Source organism: Salvelinus namaycush, chromosome 3, assembly GCF_016432855.1.
Source record: "Salvelinus namaycush isolate Seneca chromosome 3, SaNama_1.0, whole genome shotgun sequence".
Lineage (NCBI taxonomy): Eukaryota > Metazoa > Chordata > Actinopteri > Salmoniformes > Salmonidae > Salvelinus > Salvelinus namaycush.
In genome coordinates this window covers 37,033,606-37,061,220 of record NC_052309.1, presented here as the reverse complement: position 1 = coordinate 37,061,220, position 27,615 = coordinate 37,033,606, and the positions used below count along the sequence as shown (strand labels likewise).

Sequence of the window (27,615 nt, the reverse complement as noted above, 5' to 3'; positions counted from 1 at the left end):
ATCTGCCAGTGCATGGCACAGGGACCGGCTTTTTCTCATCCACTTGGTGGGAACCAGCCATATAGCAGTGGGAGGTTTGGATCACTTATTATTCTGTCTGAGCAGGTTCACGTGGACACCGTCCAAGTTCCCTTTTTATTTACTTCTTTATATAAAAATAAAAATGAGTCCCTTTGCCGAGCTTAGCTACACACGTATCAGTGCCAGTAATTTTTATGCGAAGCATGTGGGTATTTGAGGAAAAAACGGAGTGTATTTTTAGGCTAAACATCTGCACCGACTTAAGGTCCACAGCTGTTCTTAGTAAAGATGGCCGAAAACAGGGTTGTTCCATGAAATGGGTGCCTTTTGGACATGCAAACTGTTTAGAAATTAACTTTTAGAATATCTCTTCTTTCAACATTCAGTTGCATGGAGGATATGTTTAGCCTACAAAAAAAACAAATTTTCCCATCTCTGGCATTGAAATCCTATGAACTAAGAGCATTTTATCTGCACTTGTACCACACTGACCATGTTTACATGCGCACAGTATTCCGGATAGTAGCTCATATCCCGCTTAAGGTCTTATTCGGGATAAGCTGTTTATATGCACCTTTGATATCCCGCTCACGAGCATCCCTGTATCCATAAATAAACAGAATATTTCTCATTTTAAATTCATATGGGTTAAATGGAATAGAAACTGAAATCTGGACACTGATTGTAGGCCTATTTCACATGTAGCCTAATATAATATTAACTCCTGCAGAATTTCTTGAATTAAAATTATACAACAAATGTACATTTTGTTTAGGGAACAGTAGTGGAGAAGTATGATTTCTTTCTTTCAGCATCTCTTGAAAATGTGAATATGCGTGTAATGTGTTATCTTTGACACTGTAATGCAAGCGGACAGTGTTTCAACCACATAAAATATGCACCCAAGCCAACTGAAATCTTATCAGAAACTTGTTTCATCGTTTTCTCAGCTTTTCATTTCCTTAAAACCGGTCAAACTGACATTTTGACATTTTGCACGGGAACCATCTTTCCACTGTTTTGGAATTATTGTGTTTTCTCCTCGGTCCTTAATTGAAACTGAAGTTAACTAGATTACGAACGCATTCATTCTATCTTGGGACCACTACTTTATTTAGTTTCTAGGCCAGGGCAACAAGTTATGACAGAAGAGAAGCTGCATGTCTCTAACTATAGTTTACAAACAAATGGCATAGCAAATGGCGGAAATTATAATATAGCCTACCAAATGTTGGAAATTATAAGCAGAAAGAAACCTGTCTAAATTAGGCGTGAAAGTAATCTAAGCCATTAGCCTATATGGTCCAGTAAAGTGTGTCCGCAAAATAAACTATAGGAATTATTATGGTGGATTGAACTGCACAGGTATAGCCTACTTTTTTAAGTGATTTTGAGTTGATATTCAGATGAAAACATCATCACACGTGATATGATATGCAAAACTGAGCACGAACAGACCTTAAAAAACAACCAAACGGGATTTGTTGACATGCCATAGTATTCCGTCTGAGATCAGCATATCCCAGGCATCTTATCCAGGTTTCTCATAACCAGGATACAAGCTTTTTAGTTTTATTGTACACGGTATATGATGTTTATATGTGTCAACTCAAAAACAAAATACTTGAGTATTCCGAATAATAATGGGGTATTGGTGTGCATGTAACAGGTGGTCACTGTCTGTCAACCCTGTTACGGACACCGATGTAACTGCCAACATTTTATCATTGATCAAGTATCCGTTGTACAAATTAACTTTCAGAATCTCCCTAGGAGAGGTGGGTGTGGAGTCAGGCGCAGGAGAGCAAGAATATCCAAGAAGGGTGTTTTTATTACTGTCCACCAACACAACAGGTACAGGACCACAAAAGTAGCCACAAGAACACAGGAACGCAGTCTAGTGAAAAACGGAGGAAAACTCTCCTCTGCTAAACTAACGTGCGGGCAAAACAGTCCCGTGAAAACAAACCTGCTTAACACTAAAAGAAAACGCAACCCAAACCAACGACAGTAATACAAACAATCCCGCACAAAACCTAGCGGGTAGGGCGAGATTAAATACCCCACTGATTAACTTAAACTAGACACAGGTGAACACAAGACAGACAAAACCAAACGAAAAAGGAAAAGGGATCGGTGGCAGCTAGTAGGCCGGCGACGCCGAGCGCCGCCCGAACAGCGGGAGGAGCCACCTTCGGTGGAAGTCGTGACATAAACTCACATATAATATCAAACTCTTGAAGTTACCGTTGGGCCTCTAACAGGGTTGACAATAATGGGGTTTAGGTAAAGACCGGCATTACTCCTAATGTGGTGAAGAGCACGGTGTTCATGAAATTAGGAACTATACGTATGTTCCACACATAATGATAGTTAAATCAAATTCATGTTTTCCTACCATTAATTGAGTGAACAGGGTTGACGGGTTGAGCTCGTCTATTTATAAAACAATTATAAATAGACCAGAAAGAGAGTGAAGACTTACTTATTTTTAAACCATGCTGTTCAGAGAACTCAAACGATATCACCTGCTGTGAATAATTTAACTTGGTGTAATGGTCCATTATTTTAAAGGGGTAAATTGTTTGCATAACAGGCTTGGCCTTAAAATGACCGACAGATGTAAATGAATCACTAATATAACATGACATCTTCCTAGAAGTGACACAGGGTTGATGGAGGGACATGTCAAAAGGCACTTCAGCAAACCTTTATTCATATGAAAAATCAGATTTATTCAATTCTCCATGTGGTCTATATTAAAGTGCACTTCGTGTAATATAACAGGCTTTTAAAATTCAATATTGGTGCATAATTTCTACTTCAAATATCAAATGCACTCAAGGTGCCCATTTCGTGGAACGACCCAACAGCTGCTGTGTCATAAATCCAGACTCTCTCGGTGTTATATATTGGCACTGCAACATATTAGATAAATATAGGTGAGTACATATGATATGAAATGTACTTTTCCTTTTTTGTTTACTTACTGGGCATATATACAGTGAGCTCAAAGTATTGGGACAGTGACAATTTTGTTGTTATTTTGGCTCTGTACTCCTGCACTTTGGATTTGAAATGATGAAGTGCAGCCTGTCAGCTTTAATCTGAGGGTATTTTCATCCATATCGTGTGAACCGAAATTACAACACTTTTTGTACATAATCTCCCAATTTTAGGGGACCAAAAGTATTGGGACAAATTCACTTATGTGTATTAAATTAGTAAAAAGTTAAGTATTTGGTCCAATATTCATAGCACACAATGACTACATCAAGCTTGTTGATTGCATTTGCTGTTTTTAGTTGTTTTTAAGATTATTTTGTGCCCAATAGAAATTAATGGTAAATACTTTTATTTTAAATAAGAATAGAATGTTTCTAAACACTTCTATATTAATGTGGATTATACCATGATTAAGGGTAATCGTGAATGAATTGTGAATAATGAGTGAGAAAATTACAGATGCACAAATATCATACCCCCAAGACATGCTAACCTCTCACAATTACAATAACATGGGAGGTTAGAAACTTTCTCACTTATCATTATTCACAATTCATTCAGGATTATCTGTGATTAAGGAGCATCATCATTCATGTAGAAGTGTACTTAACTTTTTACTCCTTTAATACACACGTAAGTGAATTTGTCCCAAAACTTTTGGGGGACTATGTACAAAAAGTGCTATAATTTCTAAACCTTTCACCCAATATAGATATATTTATAGATAGGTAGATACAAAGTATGTGGATACCCCTTCAAATTAGAGGATTCAGCTATTTCAGCCAAACCCGTTGCTGACGGGTATATAAAATTGAGCACACAGCCATATAATCTCCATAGACAAACATTGGCAGTAGAATGGCCTTACTGAAGAGCTCAGTGACTTTCAATGTGGCACCGTCATAGGATGCGCCCTTTTTTGCCCTGCTTGAACTGTACTGGTAATTTGTAAGTGCTGGTATTGTGAATTGGAAACGTCTAGGAGCAACAACAGCTCAGCCACGAAATGGTAGGCCACACAAGATCACAGAACGGAACTGCCAAGTGCTGAAGTGTGTAACGCGTAAATATCGTCCTTGCAACACTCACTACTGAGTTCCAAACTGCCTCTGGAAGCAACAACAGCACAATAACTGTTTGTCGGCAGCTTCATGAAATGGGTTTCCATGGCCAAGCAGCCGCACACAAAGCCTAAGATCACCATGCGTAATGCCAAACGTCAGCTGGAGTGATGTAAAGCTCACCACCGTTAGACTGGAGCAGTGGAAACGCGTTCTCTGGAGTGATGAATCACGCTTCACCATCTGACAGTCCGACAGACGAATCTGGGTTTGGCGGATGCCAGGAGAACGCTGCCTGCCCCAAAGCATAGTGCCAACTGTAAAGTTTGGTGGAGGAGGAATATTGGTCTGGGACTGTTTTTCATGGTTTGGGCTAGGCCTCTTGCTTTAAGAGAAATCTTAAAGCTACAGCATACAATGACATTCTGAACAATTATGTGACTCCAACTTTGTGGCAACACTTTGGGGAAGGCCCCTGTTTCAGCATGACGATGCCTCCGTGCACAAAGCGAGGTCCATACAGAAATGGTTTGTCGAGATCGGTGTGGAAGAACTTGACTGGCCTGCACAGAGCCCTGACCTCAACCCCATCCAACACCTCTGGGATAAATTGGAACGCTGACTGCGAGCCAGCCCTAATCTCCCAACATCAGTGCCCGACTTCACTGATGCTCTTGTGGCTGAATGGAAGCAAGTCCCCGCAGCAATGTTCCAACATCTAGTGGAATGCCTTCCCAGAAGAGTGGAGGCTGTTATAGCAGCAAATGGGGGACCAGCTCCATATTAATGCCCTACAGCTGGTGTCCACATACTTTTGGTCATGTAGTGTGTATACATAGAAGTTTACTTTTGAGGAATATATATATATATACGCACGCGCGCACACACGCAAGCACGCGCACACACACACACACACACACACAGACAGACAGTAAACTTCAATCGATGTTCCTCAATGCAGGTCAAGTAAAAAAAAAAAAAGGAAAGGTTGAATAATTGGAAATATTGACCCACGTGATTCATGGGTTTGAGCATGCTCAATACTGAGTGTGCAAGGACCACTGGAGTTCTAAATTGACCAATCCAAATCTCCCCAGCTAAGGTTGACATTGAGTAAAGCTATAAAAAGCCATTCACTTTTGCGGTTTTAGTAACATGAGATCACCCATTAATCCATTCCACCTGCCATCTGATATCGCCTTGACATTCCACCAGTTTTTGAATGTGTGTTTTGCTTGGGCAACTCTACCTGCCATGGAAATTTTGATTTGATCTCTCTTGGATGTGTGCTCACGTTCAGGGGATTGCCCATCATTTAATTGATACAAACGTATGTGTTTATGTATGCGTCTTTTTCAACATTTCCCGTCACCCAGCACCTTTGACCTTTCTCTGACCTTTCACCTTTGCTTGCTGTGATACACGTCATTTGCTGTGCTACTAACATACTTTTTTATTATTACTTTGATCCTCTAACTTGCTTGGATTTGCTTTTTTATTCCTTTGTTTATTCTCAATGAATCTTTCAAACTTGCATTTTTGTATTTATGACCTATTTTCTATCTTTTTTTTCTCTCTCCCTTTCCCTTCTTCTCTCCCACCTCCCCTTCTGTCCTTGTCCTGTCTTCACGTGTGATGTTGGGCACTATGTGGACCATAACATTTGTCATACACACTATTTTGTTGTATTTTTTGGTGTAAAATTGTATTTTCCAATTTTTTGCTGTGAATATCTCTGTGAACAATCTTTGGTGTGTTTTGGCCTCAGCTACCCTTGGTTCCTCGTGTGTGACGTACACTCTGGCATCTCTCATGCTCTCCACGCTGACTGTGTTCTTGCTCTCATAAACTGTGTCTCGCTAAATGAGAGAGGATAGCTTGTCCTTTCAAATCTCGGCCAGACCCCTTTGTTTTCTATGCCTTTTGACCCTTGTGCAGACACACACAAGATGAAGAATCAAGATATCAGTTTCATGTTAAATGGTTAAAATGGGTTGCTTGATACTTATATCATTCTGAATGTTCTTTTTTTTATCATCAATGTTTATTTTGCATAATGAAAACAATATGGATTTGAATAAGGCAGCATTGTTTGTGAAAAAGTTTTGTCATACCACAGAATGGAATTGAGTCCTATTGGGAAATTGTGAAAAAAACTGTGCCTACCTTATGTGTATCTGGATACAAGCTTAAATTGTCATTGTTCCCATTGTACATAAAAGGGAAGGCACACGTTTCAGAGGAATTTTGTATTGGTTAAGATTGGTCATGAAGATTAAGACATCTCAAGTTTTTTACGTCTTCTTTTCATAGTCACACGGCTCATTTTGAAAGGGATGGCTATATGAAGGACAAGCTACTGCCTTGTCTGTTTGACGGTCATTCAAATCATGTTTTGTGTACATAATCTTTTCAAAAGTTCTAAACTAAATATAGGCTGTTCTTTTGGTTGTTTCTTTTTGCTCTTCTTTTACCTGAAAACAGAAAATGCTTAACATTTATGCTACAGCTGTTTAATACAAATCTGTCAGTCATTTTCAGTAATGTGAAATAATTATATTATATGACACATTTTTGTAAGTACATACCAGTGTGTTTCCATGCTGTAATCATTGTAGGTTTTAAGAAGATATGATAAAATAGTGTTAACTTTTTTCGACATAATAATGGCTAGAGCTCTAGACTTACATTCTGAAATGCAAGTGTGTGACACAGTGCTGAATTCTGTTGACTGTTCATCCTCAGAAATGCCAAGGTTGTTTTATCCCATATCTTGTGCTTGTCTGAAGCTTTAACAAAGTGTCTTATATTGTGGCGGCCCATTCTGGGGTTGTAAACTAAGGTTAGGACTGTCCCTAAAGCCTGGCTGCACTTAAAACACCCTGCCATGGGAAAGAGTGATAGATGTCCTTTGTTCAAAACTCAGATTAGCATTTTGTGATGAGTCTTCTCGCAGTTTTGGTCTCCCCCACCATTTTAAATTGACTCGGAAGGTAATAAAGTGATGCACCGGGAGTTTGCCTCCTGGATTCGCATGTGCCAATCCCATTGTTTGATTCTTCTTTCATACAAGCAAGTGCCACTCCTCAGAAGCATCCGGCAAGTGTTCATAGGCGACTGCCGGTTGAGATGGAGTTTGATAGTTGTGGCTTTTATGATATCAAGTAGGAAGAGCTAACTGTCATGAGATAACAAGCACAATATGTGCATAGTTTAGAACCTCTGTGGGTACCCATATGTTCACTTTTTTAATCCATGCAGTACCTTATAAGCTTAACCATACTGTACTACTGTGCTTCCTACAATCGGAGTCAGACCCAGAGGGCAAAACTGGTTGCAATGATGTCAGGCCAACGTCCTTGGTGACATACATGGTCAGGTTGCATACTGACTGCAAAGGGACCAGTGACCATATTACAACCAAAATATGTTGTCTTTTCCAGGCATTTTGATGCCATAAAAGATGTCTTAACTTTGCTCCAATTTGACCAGAAAACCAGTTTACAACCAGAAAACGACAACATTATGACATCCGATGCAAAATGTTGCACGCTGGGTAGGACACTGATGCTTCATACGGTAATGACTATTGTCTCTTGGAGAATTTTTTCAATTGGCTTTATTGACTGTTTCTGTCCTACTTCCTGTATTCTGTTTGTTATCTGCAAGATATGAAAAAGGTGCGGCAAAAATATATTTTATGCTCCTTGTTGACACAGCATGGCTCTGTTTCTCCATTTCCGAGAAAGCTTTGTGAGGCGGCCCCTTCGGTGTTAAAATGTGTGATATGATTTATCGCACTTCTTAAGATGCAGCGGGAAAACAAGAATTGTCGCCCTGCCCTGCAGGTAGATGCTTATGCTCTCTCCCACTCTTAGCAACAGCAGTAAATAAAGAGCTGCCGGTCGGAGCTATTGCCGCCACAGAGGTTGACTCAACTTTATAGACTTTCAGAGAATATGGCCAATCAATGTGAGAGGAAATAACAATTGGCCGCTCTGCTGTACTCTGCCTCTCTTTAGAGGTCTTATGCCTTACAGCTAATTGCTGCTCACTGTAGCTTGGAGCCAAGCCAGCGATTTGCCAGGACTTTGTTTAAGAGTTGTTCCCCAGCACTGCAGCAGTCACTGAAAAGTATTTTCCTATCAGCTCCCTGGTGCATGGTATTAATAATTCAGCTGCCCTCCAATGCATTAGCTTTACCCATATGAGGGGTATAATTAAGCAATAAGGCCCGAGGAGGTGTGGTATATGGCCAATATACCACAGTTAAGGGCTGTTCATAAGCACGCTGCAACGCGGAGTGCCTGTCCACAGCACTTAGCCATGGTATATTGGTCATATACCACAAACCCCAGAGGTGCCTTATTGCTATTATAAACTGATTATCAACATAATTAGAGCAATAAAAATACATGTTTTGTCATACCCATGGTATACGGTCTGATATACCGCGGCTGTCAGCCAATCAGCATTCAGGGCTCGAAACACCCAGTTTATAGTGAGGGTTATATCAACAACTGTAATTTAAAGCCGTTTCATCAGAGGCAGAAACACTCCGCACTAGATTTATAGGAATTTATACCACAGGTATCCATTTTGGCTCAAATCTGGTGACTCACTTAAATGATGACCTTTTTGACCATTTACTATCATTTCCCAGATTAGATTTTGATATGATTTGAAAGTTCCATTTGCAACGTACAGTATTAGTATATACTGCATGGTGCTAAATCTTTGTCAACTATTGCCAATTAATATTTTTTTACTTACTGTTATATCATCCCTCTCTATGCTTAATGTAGACTGGTGAAATGATAGAATAGCTTTCTATATTTGCCTACAACCAAACCGTATGCAGTCAACAACATTATTTCAAAGAAGTGACAGATATAATACACTCCGGTCTGACAAGACGATTACATTATACAAATACATCAATCAAGTGTGTGTGTGAATTTGTGTTTCTGCCACACAAAGTATCCTCCCTCTCAAGGTACCAGTGTATATAGAGTGGATTTGCATTAAGATGCACATCCTCTCTGTGCAGCCGAGTCTGTCTCCTTACACACATTTGTAAGCCAGTGATACTGGAGCCCAAACGTCGGCTACTGTTTGCCAAAATCACTGTGTGTGTTACAGTAAGATAAGACCCAGGCTTCCTGGTTGTTTGGAGGGAACGCTGGAATACGAGACAGAGCAAAAATCTCAACACATTTCAATGGGAATGAGCACTTTGCTGAATTTTTTTTTTTTTTTTTAATGAAAGACTTCCTTCTCGTGCATTTCATTGAACTCAGAAAGGGAACAATGTCAATGAAATTACATGATGGTTCACATGACCCAAATAAATGCCTACCTTGAAGCCTACCCTGTTTGATAAGTGATAGAATTATTCAAGTAGATTTTGTTGCATTGATTCTACTGTGAATACTGTGTGGTGTGTGTGAGTCTGACATTTGGACATCCTGATATTCTCAATATGACAAGAGCAAAGAGTAAGTCCAAATCGAGGATTGCCTGTGTGTTGCTTTAATTCAGAATATAAATTGTCTCATATTTGACACCTAACAGAGCTAACAAAAACTGGAATTTAATTTTGTTCTGTCATCATAATTCTATCTAACCTGTTTGTCATGTGTAGAGCATAATGTGTCAAATCAACCATACTCCAAATGTATTTGAATTAAGTTTTAGATTATTCTGTTTGATCAAATCTCGGATCTCTTTGTGTGTCTGTTTACTGAATGCAAATTAGCTGCAAATGATTTCCAAATTTGATTGTGTGAGATTGATTTGACACAAAGCATAGTAATAATTGTTTTGTGAAACATTCATCTGTTTAACAGTTTTGCGGTTGGGTTACAAGCGCGTATTAATTCTGTTCATGATGGTGTGTGTTTGTGTGTGTGTCGAAGGCAGAGTATTAACAGTGTGGATACATGGTCATCCATTGTAGTGGAGAGATACATACAGTGCCTTCAGAAAGTATTTATGCCCCTTGACTTATTCCACATTTTGGTGTGTTACAGCCTGAATTCAAAAGTGATTAAATGTATATTATTTCTCACTCATCTACACACAATATCCCATAATGACAAAGTAAAAACATGTTTTTAAAAATGTTTGCAAATTGATTGAAAATTAAATATAGAAATATCTCATTTACATAAGTATTCACACCCCTGAGTCAATACTTTGTAGAAGCACCTTTGTCAGCAATTACAGCTGTGATTCTTTCTGGGTAGGTCTCTAAGAGCTTATTTGTATTCTGTACAGGCTTCCTTCTTTTCAATCTGTCAATTAGGTTAGTATTGTGAAGGAACTACAAAGTTGTTGATCAACCATAGTTTTTTCCTATCACAGCCAATAAACTCTGTAACTGTTTTAAAGTCACCATTGGCCTCATGGTGAAATCCTTAAGCAGTTTCCTTCCTCTCCGGTAACTGAGTTAGGAAGGACGCCTGTGTCTTTGTAGTGACTGGGTGTATTGATACACCAGCCAAAGTGTAATTAATAACTTCACCATGCTCAAATGGATATTTGTTTGCTTTTTTATTTTTACCCATCTAATAAGTGCCCTTCTTTGTGAGATATTAGACAACCTCCCTGGTCTTTGTGGTTGAATCTGTGTTTGAAATTCACTGCTCGACTGAGAGACAGTGGATAATGGTATGTGTGAGGTACAGAGATGAGGTAGTCATTCAGAAATCATGTTTAACAATATCATTGCACACAGAGTGAGACCATGCAAATTATTATGTGATTTGTAAGCACATTTTTACTCCTGAACTTAATTAGGCTTGCCATAACAAAGGAGTTGAATACTTATTGACATTTCAGCTTTTCATTTTTTATTAATTTGTAAACATTTCTAAAAAACATAATTCCACTTTGACAAAAAATCTCAATTTAATCCATTTTAAATTCATGCTGTAACACAACAAAATGTGGAAAAAGTCAAGGGGTGTGACTATTGTAAATTCTTATGAATATTGTAGTATTTTACATACGGTAGTCCTGGATATTCATTTTCTGGTAAGTACTGTTGCTTCATGAAAACACAATCCATTGCCTTTGTTTTGTGCCCTTCTTATAGGTTTTACTTCCGCATTGTTTTTGTTTGTGTGCAGTATTCATCTATGTAAAAGAGATTTACACATATTTGCATAATGTTTGATTGATTTTACTGTCTTTCCACTGCCTTTTGCTTTGTCTTACCCACTCTCATTATTGTTGACAGTTGTAAGCGACAGACCCATATGGGGTCATAAAGGCATATAGACCCGTATAGGAAGTGATGATAAGACGAGCATCTTTATTTAATGAACCAGGTGCTCCAATGGTTGACTGTTTTATGATTTTTGATTGATGCCCCATTAGACTTCCTTCATGTTCTGATGTTTAGATTTGATTAGTGTAGGATGTCGTGATGGGCATGTCTGGTGTGTGACCCTAATATGGGTAATATTTATCTGCTCACCTCTTAATATAGTACCTTAGATGGCTGATACATGCCGTGTGTCTAACATTAACTTGGATAGTAACTGACCGTTGTTTATTGGTTAAATGCAACTAATGCAATGCGTTGTGATTTCTCTCGGCCCAAGTGTGTATTTTTTGATAATCTGATTATCAACCTATTTTTAGAGTCTTAACAGATCAAAATTAGTTGTTTTTTTTCTGTGTAGCATCACTCTGATGTATTTTTAGTAGAATATGTAATGATTTGGCCCAGAGCCTGTTCAAAGAACAACAACACACTTGACGCCTGGAGAGAAGCAGTCTGACGGTATGAAGTTATGGATGAAAGGTTGGAGATTAATACTTACTCTAATGCAACGTTTCTCTGTCTCTATCTCGTCCTTTCTCTCCAACGTTCTCTTTAACTCCCTCTCTCCCCGTTTCTCTTCCTCCCTCCAACTTTCTCTCCAACCCTCTCTAACTTTCTCTCCACTCTTTCGGTCTCCCTTACTCTCTCTCTCTTCCTCCCTTCGTCCTTCCCTCTCCTTCCTTCCAGACACTATGGATAGCGGCTCAGGCCTAGGCACAGGGGCCATCGTGGGGATCCTCATTGTGGTCTTTGTGCTGCTGCTGGTGGGCGTCGACGTCACCTGCTACTTCCTCAACAAGTGCGGCCTCGTCATGTGCATTGCCGTCAACTTCTGCGGCAAGTCCGGACCCGGAGCCAAGAGCAAGGACCTCGAGGAGGGCAAGGCGGCGTTCACGTGAGTCTCTCTTCTTATCTGCTCCCTGGCTCCCTTGCTCTTCTCTCTGAAATGCTGTATGCAATTTGAGTGTCCTGTTCATCCAGCATCCCACAGTAGCTGCTCTCAGACAACGGACCACAGTTTGACAGTGCAGAAGTGCAGGGTTTTTAAAACAAAAATGACTCACTACAATGTACTTGCACTGCACCAGCATTTATTTAAAATACTTTTTCCCATTACAGGAAGGATGAGTCCAAGGGGCCCATTGTGGAGGTGAGGACGGAGGAGGAGCGCACTCCTAACCATGAAGGGGGGGGGCCTACAGAGCCTAACGAGACCACCCCTCTGACTGAGCCTGAGTGAGTACTCCAGCACTGGCTGTGGGTAGACCCCCTGCTCTGGGGTTGCCCTACACTGGCAACCCCATACTAATCGTGTAATATGTCTATGCATAAGACATACTTCTTATTCCATAATGACAGCAGTTGAGTGTTGCTGACATATTGGCTAAATTAATTGATCAAATAATGGGAGAATGGAATATCAAAACCTGATACTGAAGATGTGCTCGGATGTTTGTTGTTTACACTGATGGTAGCAAAAATAGTTGTACTAAAAGCCTCAAACATTTAATAACTTAGACCCTAAACCCTTAAGCACCTGAATTTGATTTAATTTGCTTTAGTTTGCTTAAGATAGTGTCTGTGTCTATACCTCACTCACTTTAACATTTTGAATCTCTAGTTCTTTGCTTTATCACTGCATGTAGCACTCACTCTGGATGTCTGTTTGTGCCTTGGCCTCACCCCCCTACCCCTCCCTGCTCTCTTTTTCCTCTCACCCTCTTGCGGCTCGATGGCTCTTCTCTTTCCTGCTTTCCTCTCTTCACAGGCCCGCTGCTGACACTACTGCCACGGTGGTGGACTTGCTCCCTTCTGTCGCCACTAACTCTGAACCTGTCACTGAGAGCTTTAGCACAACCCAGAACAGCCCAGCTAGCGAGAGCACCACTCTCACCTCCAGCGCAGCTGGCCCAACCCCTGTCCTGGCTGAGTCCAAAACTGCCCCCAAAACCTCCCCTAAAAGCACTCCTGCCCCCATCCCCCAGTCCAGCACGGCCAAACCTAGCACCCCCGCACCCCAGCGTGCCACCCAATCCGACGTGGCTCCCCTCGTTGACCTAAGCGAGGCTCCTAAAGCCACACCCTCGTCCGACCTCAAGCCCCCCACCCCCACAACCCCATCCTTGAAGCCAGTCAAGGTCCCCTCCAACCCCCCCTCTGCCACAGCCGATGCCGCACCGCAGAGCCAGCCCGAGTCTGTCCAAAGCCCCTCCGCCACCAGCAGTCAGAATAAGGATTTACAGATAGACGGCCTGGCCAAGGATGTGTTTGATGCCCCAGGCAAAGGCTCCAAGGCCCCGGCAGACTCCACTGCTGCACCCGCCCAGGACGAGTATGACCCCCCCCCCTCCTCCTCCTAGTCTGTTTTACTGTGTGTCCTCGCTCACCCTCTATCACCACCTCCTACTGTGTCCTGTTCTCATAGTGATGGGCTCTCTCTCTCTCTCACTCACTCATTCATTCACTCACTCACTCACTCACTCAATCAGATGTTTTACCAAATCTGATAGACACGACAGAATTATGGTCCTGATATTACTGCCACAATCATCTTCTGCGGTTGTTATCTCCTGAAAACAATCTTTCTTCGCAACAATACAAAGCCATTTCGATCAGCGCCGTATGAAAGGGCTTTGTTCTCGGTGAAAGCTCGTACATTTCAGTCTTATCTCAGGCAAACCCTAAGGATGATCAGGCGAGCTCTGTAGAGCAGTATTCCAGGAGCTTGCTCCGATTACACCCTCTCTCTTGTCCCATGCTTTTCACCCATAACACACCAAACAAAAAACAGATCAGTGATGAATGTCAGGACTTGATGTATCCGTTCGTGGCAACGGGGCTCTCGTCATCAGCATGATGAAACATGACTCTTGAACGGGCAGATATATCTTCATAAGTCTGACGCATCTCCTCCTCCCCGGGCTCCACAGTGATTTGTCTGCCACACGACAACCAACCAGTCTTGTCAGGCATCTTACAGGCTTACTAGATTCCTGAGCTTGTCCACTGAGGACACCTTCTTCCTCTCCTGCGGAGGTAGAATAGTCTCCTCCGCAGGCTGTGCTACAGAATACTGATCCCTCTGTACATTCAAAGGACTAGTGTTAGACTATGCCAGCCTTGTTATGTGGACAGTCCTTAGATGGTACTTTTATTTGACTTAGCTGTCCGACTTTTTTGAAAATCAGCCCTGAAGGCTGGTTTCGAAGGCCACCCCTAAGAGGTTGACCTTGGGCACCCTCGGATCATCAATGTTTGAAAGCCCATTGGGCTCTTGCTTTTCCCATTTGCTTCCGCTCAGCCAAAACATAGGCACTTAGTTTATCTGCATTCTGGCTGTGGTGGGCATGCATAAACACCAGCCTCTTTAGTACCCGGGACCTTTACCATGGCAGAGTCTCCCTTGCCGAACCTGGCTGCAAACATAGATGTCCACGGGGCATGAACAGGAATGGGGACTATTCAAATATTTATAAGACACTTTTGTTTCTTCTTCCTCCTTCTCTTTTCGTTGTTCAACGGTTTGTTTGCCCCCCCCTTCCTCACCTCCCTTTGCTGCCTTTGAGTATTGGGCTCACGCTTCTATGTCTGCCGCTGTCAGCTCTGAGCCCAGGGCCCCATGTGCGAACTGCTTTAATCAGTACAGAAAGCAAACAGAGCCGCTACACTCTCCCATCTCAGAATGGAGGACTGTTTATATTTTACCAAGGCAATGAAACTGCGGGACTGCAGGATGATTTGGCCCCCCACAGCATTGTACACACAGCTCTCCCCTCCAGCTGACATACACAGAGACACACAGCTCTCCCCTCCAGCTGACATGTAGCTACAGTAAAGTGCAGCTGGCAGATGTAACTGCTCCTCCACATTTGGGTGCTAACAAACAGACAACTACTCGGTTCCTCTGTTTTCATCCATTATATCGTTATATTGGACAGAAATCGAGTTCCACTGGGATTTATCTTCCTTGCCTCCCAATATTATCCACACCAGGGTTCCCATAGCAACAGGGGCAGAGTTCACCCTCCAGCCATTCCAGACTAGGCTAGCCTAGTTTCCCCTGCCCTGGCTAAGGCCAGGCTGCTTAACAGACCCTGTCATCAATGATCATGGTTGTCAATGGCAGTTTGTCCTCCAGGCGATAACAACACTACACTTTTATAGCTATCCAAGGCCGTTACCCTAATTAGTTATATTTATGTCACCTTAGCAGGATTCGTGGAGAAAAGCCTTTCAGGCTCCCAGTTTATCTTCATTGTCTAGCACAGGGATGGGCAACTCCAGTCCTCGGGGGCCTGATTGGTGTCACACTTTTTCTCCATCCCTAGCAAACACAGCTGATTAATCAAATTGCATTCTAAACTGAAAGTCATGATTAGGTGATTATTGGAGTCAGGTGTGTTAGCTGGGGTTGGGTCAAAGCTGTGACACCAATCAGGCCCTCGAGGACTGGAATTGCCCACCCCTGGTCTAATAGCTAATTTGCCTGACTTGCTATTTGTTTAGGTGGTTGTTTTCCTACACCAACTTTATTTTTGTCCCTGTTGATACCATTCCTGTGCTACTCTCTACTGCCAAGGTCAGTCAGTGCTGAGATCAATGACCCTATGACTTCCTCCGGCAGCCAACCTGGTCATTTTATCAGGACGCTACTCTGACACGTTCAACCGCAGGGCGATACAGCACCAGACGTCTGACAGGGAACGCTACCCCTGAGGTGACAAAATATCCACTGTAATAGTCCTTTCCTTGCCAGGTTGAAGGTGGCCTGAGGTTTCCCACTCTTTCACAGTGGCCGGCAGAGTGCTTTGGCCCTGACACTGCCAAAGAGGGAAGCACCTTTTCACTGATGCTACTAATCCCTGCTGAGCCGCAAGGCGGTGGGTGGTGGTCTTGAAACATGCATAGCCAGCCGGGCGGTCACCCACTGTGGCCAGCAGCAGCAGTCCTCCCAGAGAGGGTTATTATGGACAAGGTAATGGAAGTCCTGCTGCTGTCGTGATCAAGCCCAAATCTCTGGGATCAGTTACCTTTTGTGGAGTCTGGCTGACAGTAGGAGCCAGATCCCGGTGGACTCCAACAAAGCCCAGTCCACCGGCGGATGGTGTAGATAGTAACCTAAGACCCTTTTCGCTTTGAGGCCGCCATAATGACCCACAATGCATCTGTCGCTAATGGAGACTCACGTCTTTATCAGCAATCATCAGTTACCCCAGTTCCTTGTTGACTCTGTCACTGTGCCATTTTATACAGGGGCTGTTCATCAATGGGTTACCCTGGTAGTAGAATACATGGTTTCCCAGGTACGATACAATGCCATGGTAGGTGAAATTCTCCAACATGGTTCTTTGCCGTACAGAGTACCGTACTACTCAGTTAGCCTGGGAGTCCTCGGGCTTAGTTATTACCAGAGAGAGGCCAAGTCCATCCTCATGATCTAGCCATAGTCATTATTAATCACCTAAAGTGTTTGTTTGAAGAATATCATTTGAACAGGAAGGCACGGTACCAGAGGTTGATGAAAAGCATAGGTCGACTGAGGCACAACGCGCCAATGAAGACTTATGCCAATTCACTCTAGAATTCTCAGCTCTACAGCTTGATCCGTTTTGATCATTCATTAGCATTTATGATTAGGCTGACACATACAGGCCCAAAAGTTCGTTTTTTTCCCCTTGACAGTCAATACAAACTAACATCAATACAAACTAACCCCGGACTAATCATAGGGGGAAAAGCAATTTGCTGTGACGTGGACTAGACTTCTCTGTCACGTCTGATGAGATACAAGTTAGGCTTAATTTCATTTAATTATCAAAGTGCGATCTGCATGACTTGTGAAACTGCACGACTAGGAAAAAATGTCTGGCCCAGTCACAAAGCTTATGTACTTTACTGCACTTTTGGATAGAATGAAAGATAGTAATCAGTGACACATTTAGTGACCACCAGACCAAAGGGGTAAACGACAACGAGGTGTAATTTTGTTGCAGTCTTGAAGTAGATGTTATGTAGAACAGTCATTGACTTAATGTTGGAAGTTTTTTCTCCGTTCTCCCCATTCATCATTCGCTCCTCCTTCAATTCAGACCATCTGTATCAACTCCCAGTATTGCTTCGTATTGATGTTCTGTTCCAGTGTGCCGTTCCCTCATGTACTGTATCTCTGCTCTCTCAATATAATATAACCATGCATTCTCCCATGAAACGGCTGTGACATCCGCGTGACCGTCTTTGATGTCAGGATAGGATAGCAGAGCAGATCCTGTTATGTGTGAAATGCATTTGGTTCCAGGGGATACACATTCCCTCTAAAACCTGAAGCAACTGTTTTTAAATGCCGCTTAGAACAGACAGTTGTGTGCTGCAAGAGATTGGTATGCATCACTTAAAGAATCTCTCTTTTTGTGTCGTTCTCTCCTTCCCTTCAGCGGTAAAATCGTGACAGACGATAAAAGTAAAGCGCCGGAGACAGCGACAGAGGTGAAGAAAGCCCTGTCTGATGTTAAGACAGTCCCGAACGAAGCTGCAAAGACAAATGGCAACGAGAGCAAAGCATAATCCCGACAGCGAGAAGGGAGGGGGTCGGGTGCACCACAGTCACAGACCTCCAGAGGAAAACGTCACACACCACTCCGTCAAACAACAAAAAGCTCAATAAAGGGTATTTTTCTTCAGTGTCTTCTATTGAGTTCTCCGAGCAAAAGATGAGTTTGTTAGACATGTAGAGCGGGAATAAGACCTAATGCACCTGCCTTAGTGTTTCTTTATCTGTTATTCCTTTTGTCATTTTCTCTGTGTTCACGTGAAGGAAAATCCTTACCTCTAGTTCACTCTCCTTGACCTCCTTTTATATGTAACATCAACGTTACCAGTCTTTTAAATGGGACAGAAGCTAAGTATCATTGGCACAGATAACCATGGGAGTTGTAGCTTTACTTCAGAACAATGCCTTTACGATGTGCACACACCTTACCCACACACTATTTCCAGTTATGTTCTCTTTGTTATGCAGTAATGCCATCATTATTTCCACTGCTAATGGATTTTGGGGTCATTTTTTGTTGTGTGTTTAAATAATGTGCAGAAGTAACTGCATTTTATTGTATCTTTATTTTTCATGTATAATTTTCGAGAACTAGAGAGCATATTTTTTCATATGTGGTTGTCTTTTGTTTTATTTTTGTTCTTGAATGTTTACATTGTGTTAACTCTGTCCCAAGATTGTGTAGACACAACAAAAACAAAAGAAGACACAGCAGAAAGACAATGTTTATTCCACAGTTATAGAGGTCGGAGTTGGCGGTTAGCGTTACGCAATTTATCGTCTCTAAGATTCCATTTTTTGGTTAATTTGTTTTGGCAAATATAAGAACACACTTTCTCTAACACACACACACACACCTCTATATCTTCTTAATTAATTCTCCAATTAGATGAGCTTTGGACCTGTTCCACTCCAAGGGTTTCAGGGCTCAGCTTTAACCCCGGAAATGTTGCAGGTCCCAAGAGGTCACAGGAAGAGACGGGCATACAGAGTAGCATGGCTTATGGGAGAATGATGTAATCAAAGGCCGGATATGAGTGGTAGCAGCTGAATGTATGAACAGAAGTCCTTAAAATAGCCTAGAAACAGTCCTATTTATTCCCCCATTTGATGGCTTTGTCCCATAACTTCAGAATACTGTGCCTGTTGCGAAAAGGACTTCCAATTTAGTGATTGATTGGGCTTCATCTCAAAATGCAAGGGGATAAAAATGTATGTGTTGTGTTTTTCAGCATATTTTATGCATATAAACAAATGTATTGGCCGGATTTATACATTTCTTATTTAAGCCATAGTACTCCGGTGTGGATTTGGTAAAATCGAAAAATATAAAATCTGACCTTTTTGTACAGCGTTTGTCATACGTTAGACTGCAAGCTTGTGCACTGTGAATGCGTGAATATCCTAGTGTGAATACGTGTTCTTTGTCATAGAATTTAAAAAATATGCATAGTTTGGTTGTGAAAGGTATAGCTAATAGTACAGACAACAAAAAAGTTCCATGAAAAACCATGAAAGCAATGAGCAGACGAAAACAAGAAGACGGTGCCTTCTGAGACGCTTAAAAATGCAGCATGCGTTCCATCCTGCTCAGTGTCTGCCTGTTCTAGGAGGTGAGAGCATAAGGTTTCGTGTCCTAGTTCTGTCCATTGCCATTCCTTTACTACACAGTCCAAGGAAAACACACAGGAAGAGTACTGACAATGTAACTGGTTTGTAAACTGTGAAATTACTAAACCGCTGCGTCATTGTGTTAGTGCATAAACTCAGCTTGGGGGGGTGAAAATGGAGGTGGTCAGTAGTGTCCACATTGTTTTCACAAGGCTCCTCATTCACTGGTTCTCCATGTGACTAATGCAAAATAAAATGTTATCCCCAAACAAACAAGGAAAAACAACATTCATTCCAATGATTAACGCATGATCACTACACCAAAAGTACTTTCACACAAACACAACTTTGGACATGATCAAATATTTCCAATCCCAATTGGCTCAAATGACTTGCAGTGCTCACGGTTTGTCTTCAAAACCGAACATCATTAATGAAGGGGAAAAAATATTTTTCTTGACCTGAAACAAGCATGCAATGTACTCTTATCTTGGATTTCATTGGTGTGGCAGCACTGAAAAGTTCCTGAGAAAGGAATTGACCAAGGCTTTATCTGTTGTACATTGATCTTTTGAAGTGTTCTGTAAACTGTCTGTTCCGAACTTTTTTGTTTTCTTCAAAATAGACATCAAGTGCTTTTACTCCACAAGGCTCTGTAATGTAAAGAGGTGTGTTCAAATGACACAGTTTCTGATTAAATGTGTATAAACCATTCCTAACCATGTAATAAAAAAAAGATATGGGTTTCTCTTGACCCAAAAAAAGCTGGACTGCTGTGGCTTTTGACCTGTATGTTCAAATGCTATGATAATGTGGGACCAATTCCTATGTACGTTTACATTGAAATTTTCATTAGTGTACTGTGCCATGAAACCTATTTCAGGAAAGAAGTCGGGGGAACAAAAAAACAATTTTCAAAAACTTTAGTAATGCCATGAGAAAGGGAAAAACGCTCTTTCTCTCGGACTTCCTCACTTCCTGAAAGTAACCACTTACCTGACACCGTTGGCTTGGTGAAAGTGAGGTGTCACCGTATTGCTTCCACCTCACCAATCATGCCAGTTTATTTCAAGGAATACAGGAAGTACGGAAGCGTTTTTTCAAGTATTTGGAGTCTAGGGCCATGTTCAGTACGAAAACATTGTGGAATGTTGCAGATAGAATTGCCATGACTAGAGATGACATGATTGCTTAGTCTATATAAAGATAGGTATTTTTGTTCGACATCATACATTTCTATCTGAACGTTGGCCATTGTTGTGACCTGCTGAACGTTGCCCAGGCAATCCAACGAGGTTTGGAGTCTCTTACTCCGATAGCCAAACAAAAGTTGGTAATGTGACATTTTCAGTCAGGGGCGTTTTCCCCACCAAGATGTTTCCCAGAGACCTCCATTGTCATTCTTACCCACCATTCCCTGCTTTTGGGGCCTTCTCTCTTGTATACAGATTTTTACTAAGTGAAACATTGGTACCACCTCTCTTTCCGCTGTCACTGGTGTATATACTGAGTACTAACCGAAAAAGAAAAAAAAAACAGTTTGACTTTGCATTCTGTCAGAAATTGTGTTCAATAAAGTTAAAGGAAAAATATCATTGCGTAATTGACTTTTACTTAGCCACAACAATGACAAGAAGTCCATCAAAGAAACTATTCTGACAATGTTTTGTTGGAGTTTTTGTTAGTCATGACTTTCAGTAATAGTGTCAAATTTTTTATTTTATGGTAGTTTGTAATGCTTGTTTGAAATTTGGAAATGATGAAGGATGCACTTTGTTTACCAAAAAAATGTAATGACAATTTGAGTGATGGGCTCAAATTTACCGGAATCCATTGCTGTTTACAGGATTTACTCAGTCACTTTAAGTAAACAACAATGGGTTGAAATACACCGCTAAACACATCTGAGTAAATATTGTCATCCATGATTGTCATAATATGCTGTAACCAGTAACTGTATGTCTGTACCACAACCAACCATACATTGCCCATACACTACAACCATGATGCTGAGGATTATAACCACTAGATGGTAGAAAAGGGCAATTCCATGGTAATGGAATTACACTGAGACTCCTATTTTTCACTTTAAAATGTTTGCTAAACAAAAAACATTGATTTCAAAGTTTAACAAACCGCACAACTCTATGCACTGATTACTTAACATTTTACACAGAACATTTTACAAAAACACATTTACTGAAAGAACTGTGCAGATGCAATGTTTAGTAACAGAATTATAGTAAAATCTACCTTTTTTTTATCCGACCAAGTTTTCCAAAAACGTAAATATCTGCTCCGAATTAAGATGCAAAGATGTCAGGAAGAATGGAGTGTCAGCTATGACATGACACATTGAGTTTGAAAAAATCTATTTTGGTTATTAAACTACAGTAGGTGAAGTGGATTTACATCCGGTAACGGAATTACTGTAACGGAATTAAATAGGGATGTAACATTCGCCATTATGCATCGGTCCCTGATTTTAATGTTTAAGATACACGTGCATCGGTCTGCGGACCCCAAACAGATCCAAATGTAGCATGCGTTGGTCAAATGATACAAATCGATGGTTCATATTACTTTCTTTCTACCTTCCGAAAATACCTAATATTTTGTGACAACTGATGCGTCCTCTTCTTCAGTGTCGAACTGCAAGTGTTGACCGCCATTGATCCCCAAGCAATATCAATAGCCTGGTCAAATGTGCTCTGTGCCCAGCTTCGTGCGCTGGCCAACGCGAGGTAGGTGGCCTGTTCCTGATCTTGCACATCTGCGCAGCACCTTCAGCATTCAAATGGTAAAATGGCTTGCGTGATATTGGCTTGTCACGGTGTGCGCTACTGGTGGAGAAGTCAGGTGCAGGAGAGCAGAGTTGTGAACAGGCGCACACTTTATTAGGGCAGAGGCAAATAAAACAGACAGACGCCACTGCGTCAAAACCTCCAGCCAAAGGTTAAAATGCTATGCGCGAAACAGTCACAGAAATTGAGCAAATGTTGTACAATAAACATCCCTCGTGAAAAGTCACGGAATAACGGGGAAAAACCCAGCCTGGCTCGTACACACGAACATGTAACAAAAACAATTTCACACAAAGACATGGAATGGAACAGAGGAATAAATACATGCAGTGTGATTATGGAATGAAAACCAGGTGTGCAGGGAACAAGACAAAACAATTAGAACAATGGAAAAATGGAGTGGCGATGGCAAGAAAGCCGGTGACGTCGACAGCCGAACGCCGCCCGAACAAGGACAGGAGCCGACTTCGGCGGAAGTCGTGACAGGGCTTTATTAGTGGAGTGACAACCTATGTCATTTGCTAGTTTTTTTAAATCTATGGGCTGTTGAAAATTGTGTTTTACTGGAATAAAAGTAAGCTACCAGAGACAAGTCATATCTGGCTATACCTAACGCTTCGATAACACCGACAACGTCATTGCGCGAAATAGTACGCAGCATCATCTGGATATTATTTTTATTTAACCTTTATTTAACTAGGCAAGTCATTATTATTTACAATGAGGCCTACCCCCTGCCAGATGTGATATAGTCTCGATCCGAACCTGGGACTGTAGTGACGCCTCTTAGACCACTGCGCCACTCAGGAACTTTTGTATGCCACAAAAGTTCAACATTCACCTTCTGCTACCATTTCCGTCTATGCATACAGTTTGACACATAAGTTTGATAAATCCAACGTATGCACCACACCGAACGCACTGCAACTGCCTTTGCAACGCAATGCTGCAAGGCAAACGTAGCGTTTCATTGGAAATGAATGTATTCTGGTGTACCAAAATGCAATAACGATGACGGTGTGATCGAAGTCCCGAGTGGCGCAGCGGTAAGGCACTGCATGCAGTGCTAGAGGTGTCACAACCAGCAGTGATCAGGAGTCCCATAGGGTGGTGCACAATTTTCCCAGCGTCGTCTGGGTTATCTGAGGGTTTGGCCGTGGGGCTTTACAAGTAGGTCGTCATTGTAAATAAGACATTTGTTCTTAACTGACTTGCCTAGTTAAGTAAAGGTTAAACAAAAAAATACCTGGTGAACAGGCCTTACAATAGACTATTTTGATTGTTCAGGTTCACCATCAGCAATAGTTTTGGTAGTTTTGCTCGACACAATCAGTGCATTTTTAGATATTGCCCCTCTAATTTGTTAGTGGTAGTAGGATGGTCGATGCCTAGCCTCCTTTATGGCTCAGCTCAGGTGCCTACATAGTGCAGACACCATAAACATACATAATTTACACAAACTCAAGTCTGCTCAGACAGACCCAGCTGAGCTCCATCAGAACCAGATTTGAATAGACAGGAAAATGTGTGTTTATGCAACAAATGTTAGTGCATTAAATCATATCACATCGAACCAAATCGCGTCGATTCATTCTCTACTCAAATCGAATCGCACCGAATCGTTTCAAACTAAAAGGTATGGTTCCTGTACTGTATCTAGATACATAGGCTCTGATACGTATCGAATCGTCTTTGAAAGGGAAAGATGCACATCCCTATTTAAATAATGTGTTCCTGATCTGGATTCCTTATACAGAAATGCATAATTATCGATAGGAATATCATTGTCTTCATGGTGATGTATCCTGAATAGGTACACCAGTGGCAATTTTAGCATGTAAATCTTGGTGGGGCAAACCCCCAAAAATTTTGGAATGCATGCCAGCAAAGCCACAACACAACACTAAACAATACATTAATTGCACTATAACGGTGACAAACGGTGTCCACAAACTGTTAGGACCTACATAAAGCTGTCTAAACAGCAGAGCTTTCTTTTCAGGCACCATGGAGTGAATCCTTACCACTGCTACACCTGGCTATCAGTAGAGCCTAGCCTGGCAGCGAAACAGTTCATTTAGCCTCATTTACTGCCTTTTTAAAAAACATAGCTGATATGGCTGACTTGCTTAAACAAATGTGGTTTCTGCTGACAATTGAGATGTACAAACTATGGCATAAGGGAACGATTAGCGGATAAGAGGCAATCCATAATTTCGATTAAGATATTAAGGAGAGAGCTAAGACGGACGTAGTCAATATAACTATTTATTCAGCACTTTTGAAATGTACAGCGACAGAATTCAGAACATGGGCCGTTCTTACAGTATTCTCCCTGTACACCAAGTCAGAACCGTTAGATTACATTTACATTTACATTTAAGTCATTTAGCAGACGCTCTTATCCAGAGCGACTTACAAATTGGTGCATTCACCTTATGATATCCAGTGGAACAACCACTTTACAATAGTGCATCTAACTCTTTTAAGGGGGGGGGGGGGGGGGGGTTAGAAGGATTACTTTATCCTATCCTAGGTATTCCTTAAAGAGGTGGGGTTTCAGGTGTCTCCGGAAGGTGGTGATTGACTCCGCTGACCTGGCGTCGTGAGGGAGTTTGTTCCACCATTGGGGTGCCAGAGCAGCGAACAGTTTTGACTGGGCTGAGCGGGAACTGTACTTCCTCAGAGGTAGGGAGGCGAGCAGGCCAGAGGTGGATGAACGCAGTGCCCTTGTTTGGGTGTAGGGCCTGATCAGAGCCTGAAGGTACGGAGGTGCCGTTCCCCTCGCAGCTCCGTAGGCAAGCACCATGGTCTTGTAGCGGATGCGAGCTTCAACTGGAAGCCAGTGGAGAGAGCGGAGGAGCGGGGTGACGTGAGAGAACTTGGGAAGGTTGAACACCAGACGGGCTGCGGCGTTCTGGATGAGTTGTAGGGGTTTAATGGCACAGGCAGGGAGCCCAGCCAACAGCGAGTTGCAGTAATCCAGACGGGAGATGACAAGTGCCTGGATTAGGACCTGCGCCGCTTCCTGTGTGAGGCAGGGTCGTACTCTGCGAATGTTGTAGAGCATGAACCTACAGGAACGGGTCACCGCCTTGATGTTAGTTGAGAACGACAGGGTGTTGTCCAGGATCACGCCAAGGTTCTTAGCGCTCTGGGAGGAGGACACAATGGAGTTGTCAACCGTGATGGCGAGATCATGGAACGGGCAGTCCTTCCCCGGGAGGAAGAGCAGCTCCGTCTTGCCGAGGTTCAGCTTGAGGTGGTGATCCGTCATCCACACTGATATGTCTGCCAGACATGCAGAGATGCGATTCGCCACCTGGTTATCAGAAGGGGGAAAGGAGAAGATTAATTGTGTGTCGTCTGCATAGCAATGATAGGAGAGACCATGTGAGGATATGACAGAGCCAAGTGACTTGGTGTATAGCGAGAATAGGAGAGGGCCTAGAACAGAGCCCTGGGGGACACCAGTGGTGAGAGCACGTGGTGCGGAGACAGATTCTCGCCACGCCACCTGGTAGGAGCGACCTGTCAGGTAGGACGCAATCCAAGCGTGGGCCGCGCCGGAGATGCCCAACTCGGAGAGGGTGGAGAGGAGGATCTGATGGTTCACAGTATCAAAGGCGGCCGATAGGTCTAGAAGGATGAGAGCAGAGGAGAGAGAGTTAGCTTTAGCAGTGCGGAGCGCCTCCGTGACACAGAGAAGAGCAGTCTCAGTTGAATGACTAGTCTTGAAACCTGACTGATTTGGATCAAGAAGGTCATTCTGAGAGAGATAGCAGGAGAGCTGGCCAAGGACGGCACGTTCAAGAGTTTTGGAGAGAAAAGAAAGAAGGGATACTGGTCTGTAGTTGTTGACATCGGAGGGATCGAGTGTAGGTTTTTTCAGGAGGGGTGCAACTCTCGCTCTCTTGAAGACGGAAGGGACGTAGCCAGCGGTCAAGGATGAGTTGATGAGCGAGGTGAGGTAAGGGAGAAGGTCTCCGGAAATGGTCTGGAGAAGAGAGGAGGGGATGGGGTCAAGCGGGCAGGTTGTTGGGCGGCCGGCCGTCACAAGACGCGAGATTTCATCTGGAGAGAGAGGGGAGAAAGAGGTCAGAGCACAGGGTAGGGCAGTGTGAGCAGAACCAGCGGTGTCGTTTGACTTAGCAAACGAGGATCGGATGTCGTCGACCTTCTTTTCAAAATGGTTGACGAAGTCATCTGCAGAGAGGGAGGAGGGGGGGGGAGGGGGAGGAGGATTCAGGAGGGAGGAGAAGGTGGCAAAGAGCTTCCTAGGGTTAGAGGCAGATGCTTGGAATTTAGAGTGGTAGAAAGTGGCTTTAGCAGCAGAGACAGAAGAGGAAAATGTAGAGAGGAGGGAGTGAAAGGATGCCAGGTCCACAGGGAGGCGAGTTTTCCTCCATTTCCGCTCGGCTGCCCGGAGCCCTGTTCTGTGAGCTCGCAATGAGTCGTCGAGCCACGGAGCAGGAGGGGAGGACCGAGCCGGCCTGGAGGATAGGGGACATAGAGAGTCAAAGGATGCAGATAAATAAAAGGGGCATATAAGCAGACAATGAAAGCTCTTACAATATTCGATGATGACATTTCTCTAAAACAGGCTATAGGCTAGATGTGCACCACCAAGTCAGAACAGTAGGCTAAGTTATGAGGGGGAAAGGGACCAAATTATTAGGGTGAGGCACATGGGCTACTAACAGCTTACTACACTACTTTTCTGGCCCATGGTGTTGCGTGTGAATGTTATCCTTTTAATCTTGGAAAAGAGACCCTTAAACCCAGACAAGCAAAATAGTGATTGCTTTGCAAAGCTTGCAGTTAGCCACGGATTCCTTCCAAACCACTCATTGCTGAATTTGCGATTTCCAACTCGTGTAATGTTTATGGCCGATGAGCGCCGATACGTTTTATCTATAATATATTTTCATATGACAAGGATTGAAAAGGATTTGCCAGTAGATTGACGACATGATTTATGATGACTGCTTGTCTAGCTTGCTAGCTAAGATTTTGAAGGTATGATGTTGACATGATCAGTCCAATCAAAGCTACAGTAGATATAAAGTGAGTTGGCGTCATTTTATCTGTGGTCTTCTTGGATGGGCACTTCTAATGTAAATCTATGGCAGCACTCAAGGGGGCTTGTACTTTCTAGCTCTCCTTGTAGATTTTGTGGTGACATAGGGTCCCCATGAGTGACAGAACAGGGTGCCCTTGAGTGACAGAGCA

General features: G+C 42.5%; 1 protein-coding gene across 1 annotated transcript in view; it reads left to right on the top strand.

Moving 5' to 3' along the window:
• The window catches only part of ncam1a (neural cell adhesion molecule 1a), a 189,550-nt gene extending 171,465 nt beyond the window's left edge, over positions 1-18,085 (top strand). Inside the window, exons 18-21 of the mRNA XM_038988472.1 lie at positions 12,109-12,316; positions 12,541-12,657; positions 13,190-13,753; positions 17,853-18,085. Of these exons, the coding sequence (XP_038844400.1) occupies positions 12,109-12,316; positions 12,541-12,657; positions 13,190-13,753; positions 17,853-17,982 (1,019 nt within the window). The 3' untranslated portion in view covers positions 17,983-18,085. The remainder of the gene's footprint in view (positions 1-12,108; positions 12,317-12,540; positions 12,658-13,189; positions 13,754-17,852) is intronic.
• The last annotated feature ends 9,530 nt before the right edge of the window (positions 18,086-27,615 follow it).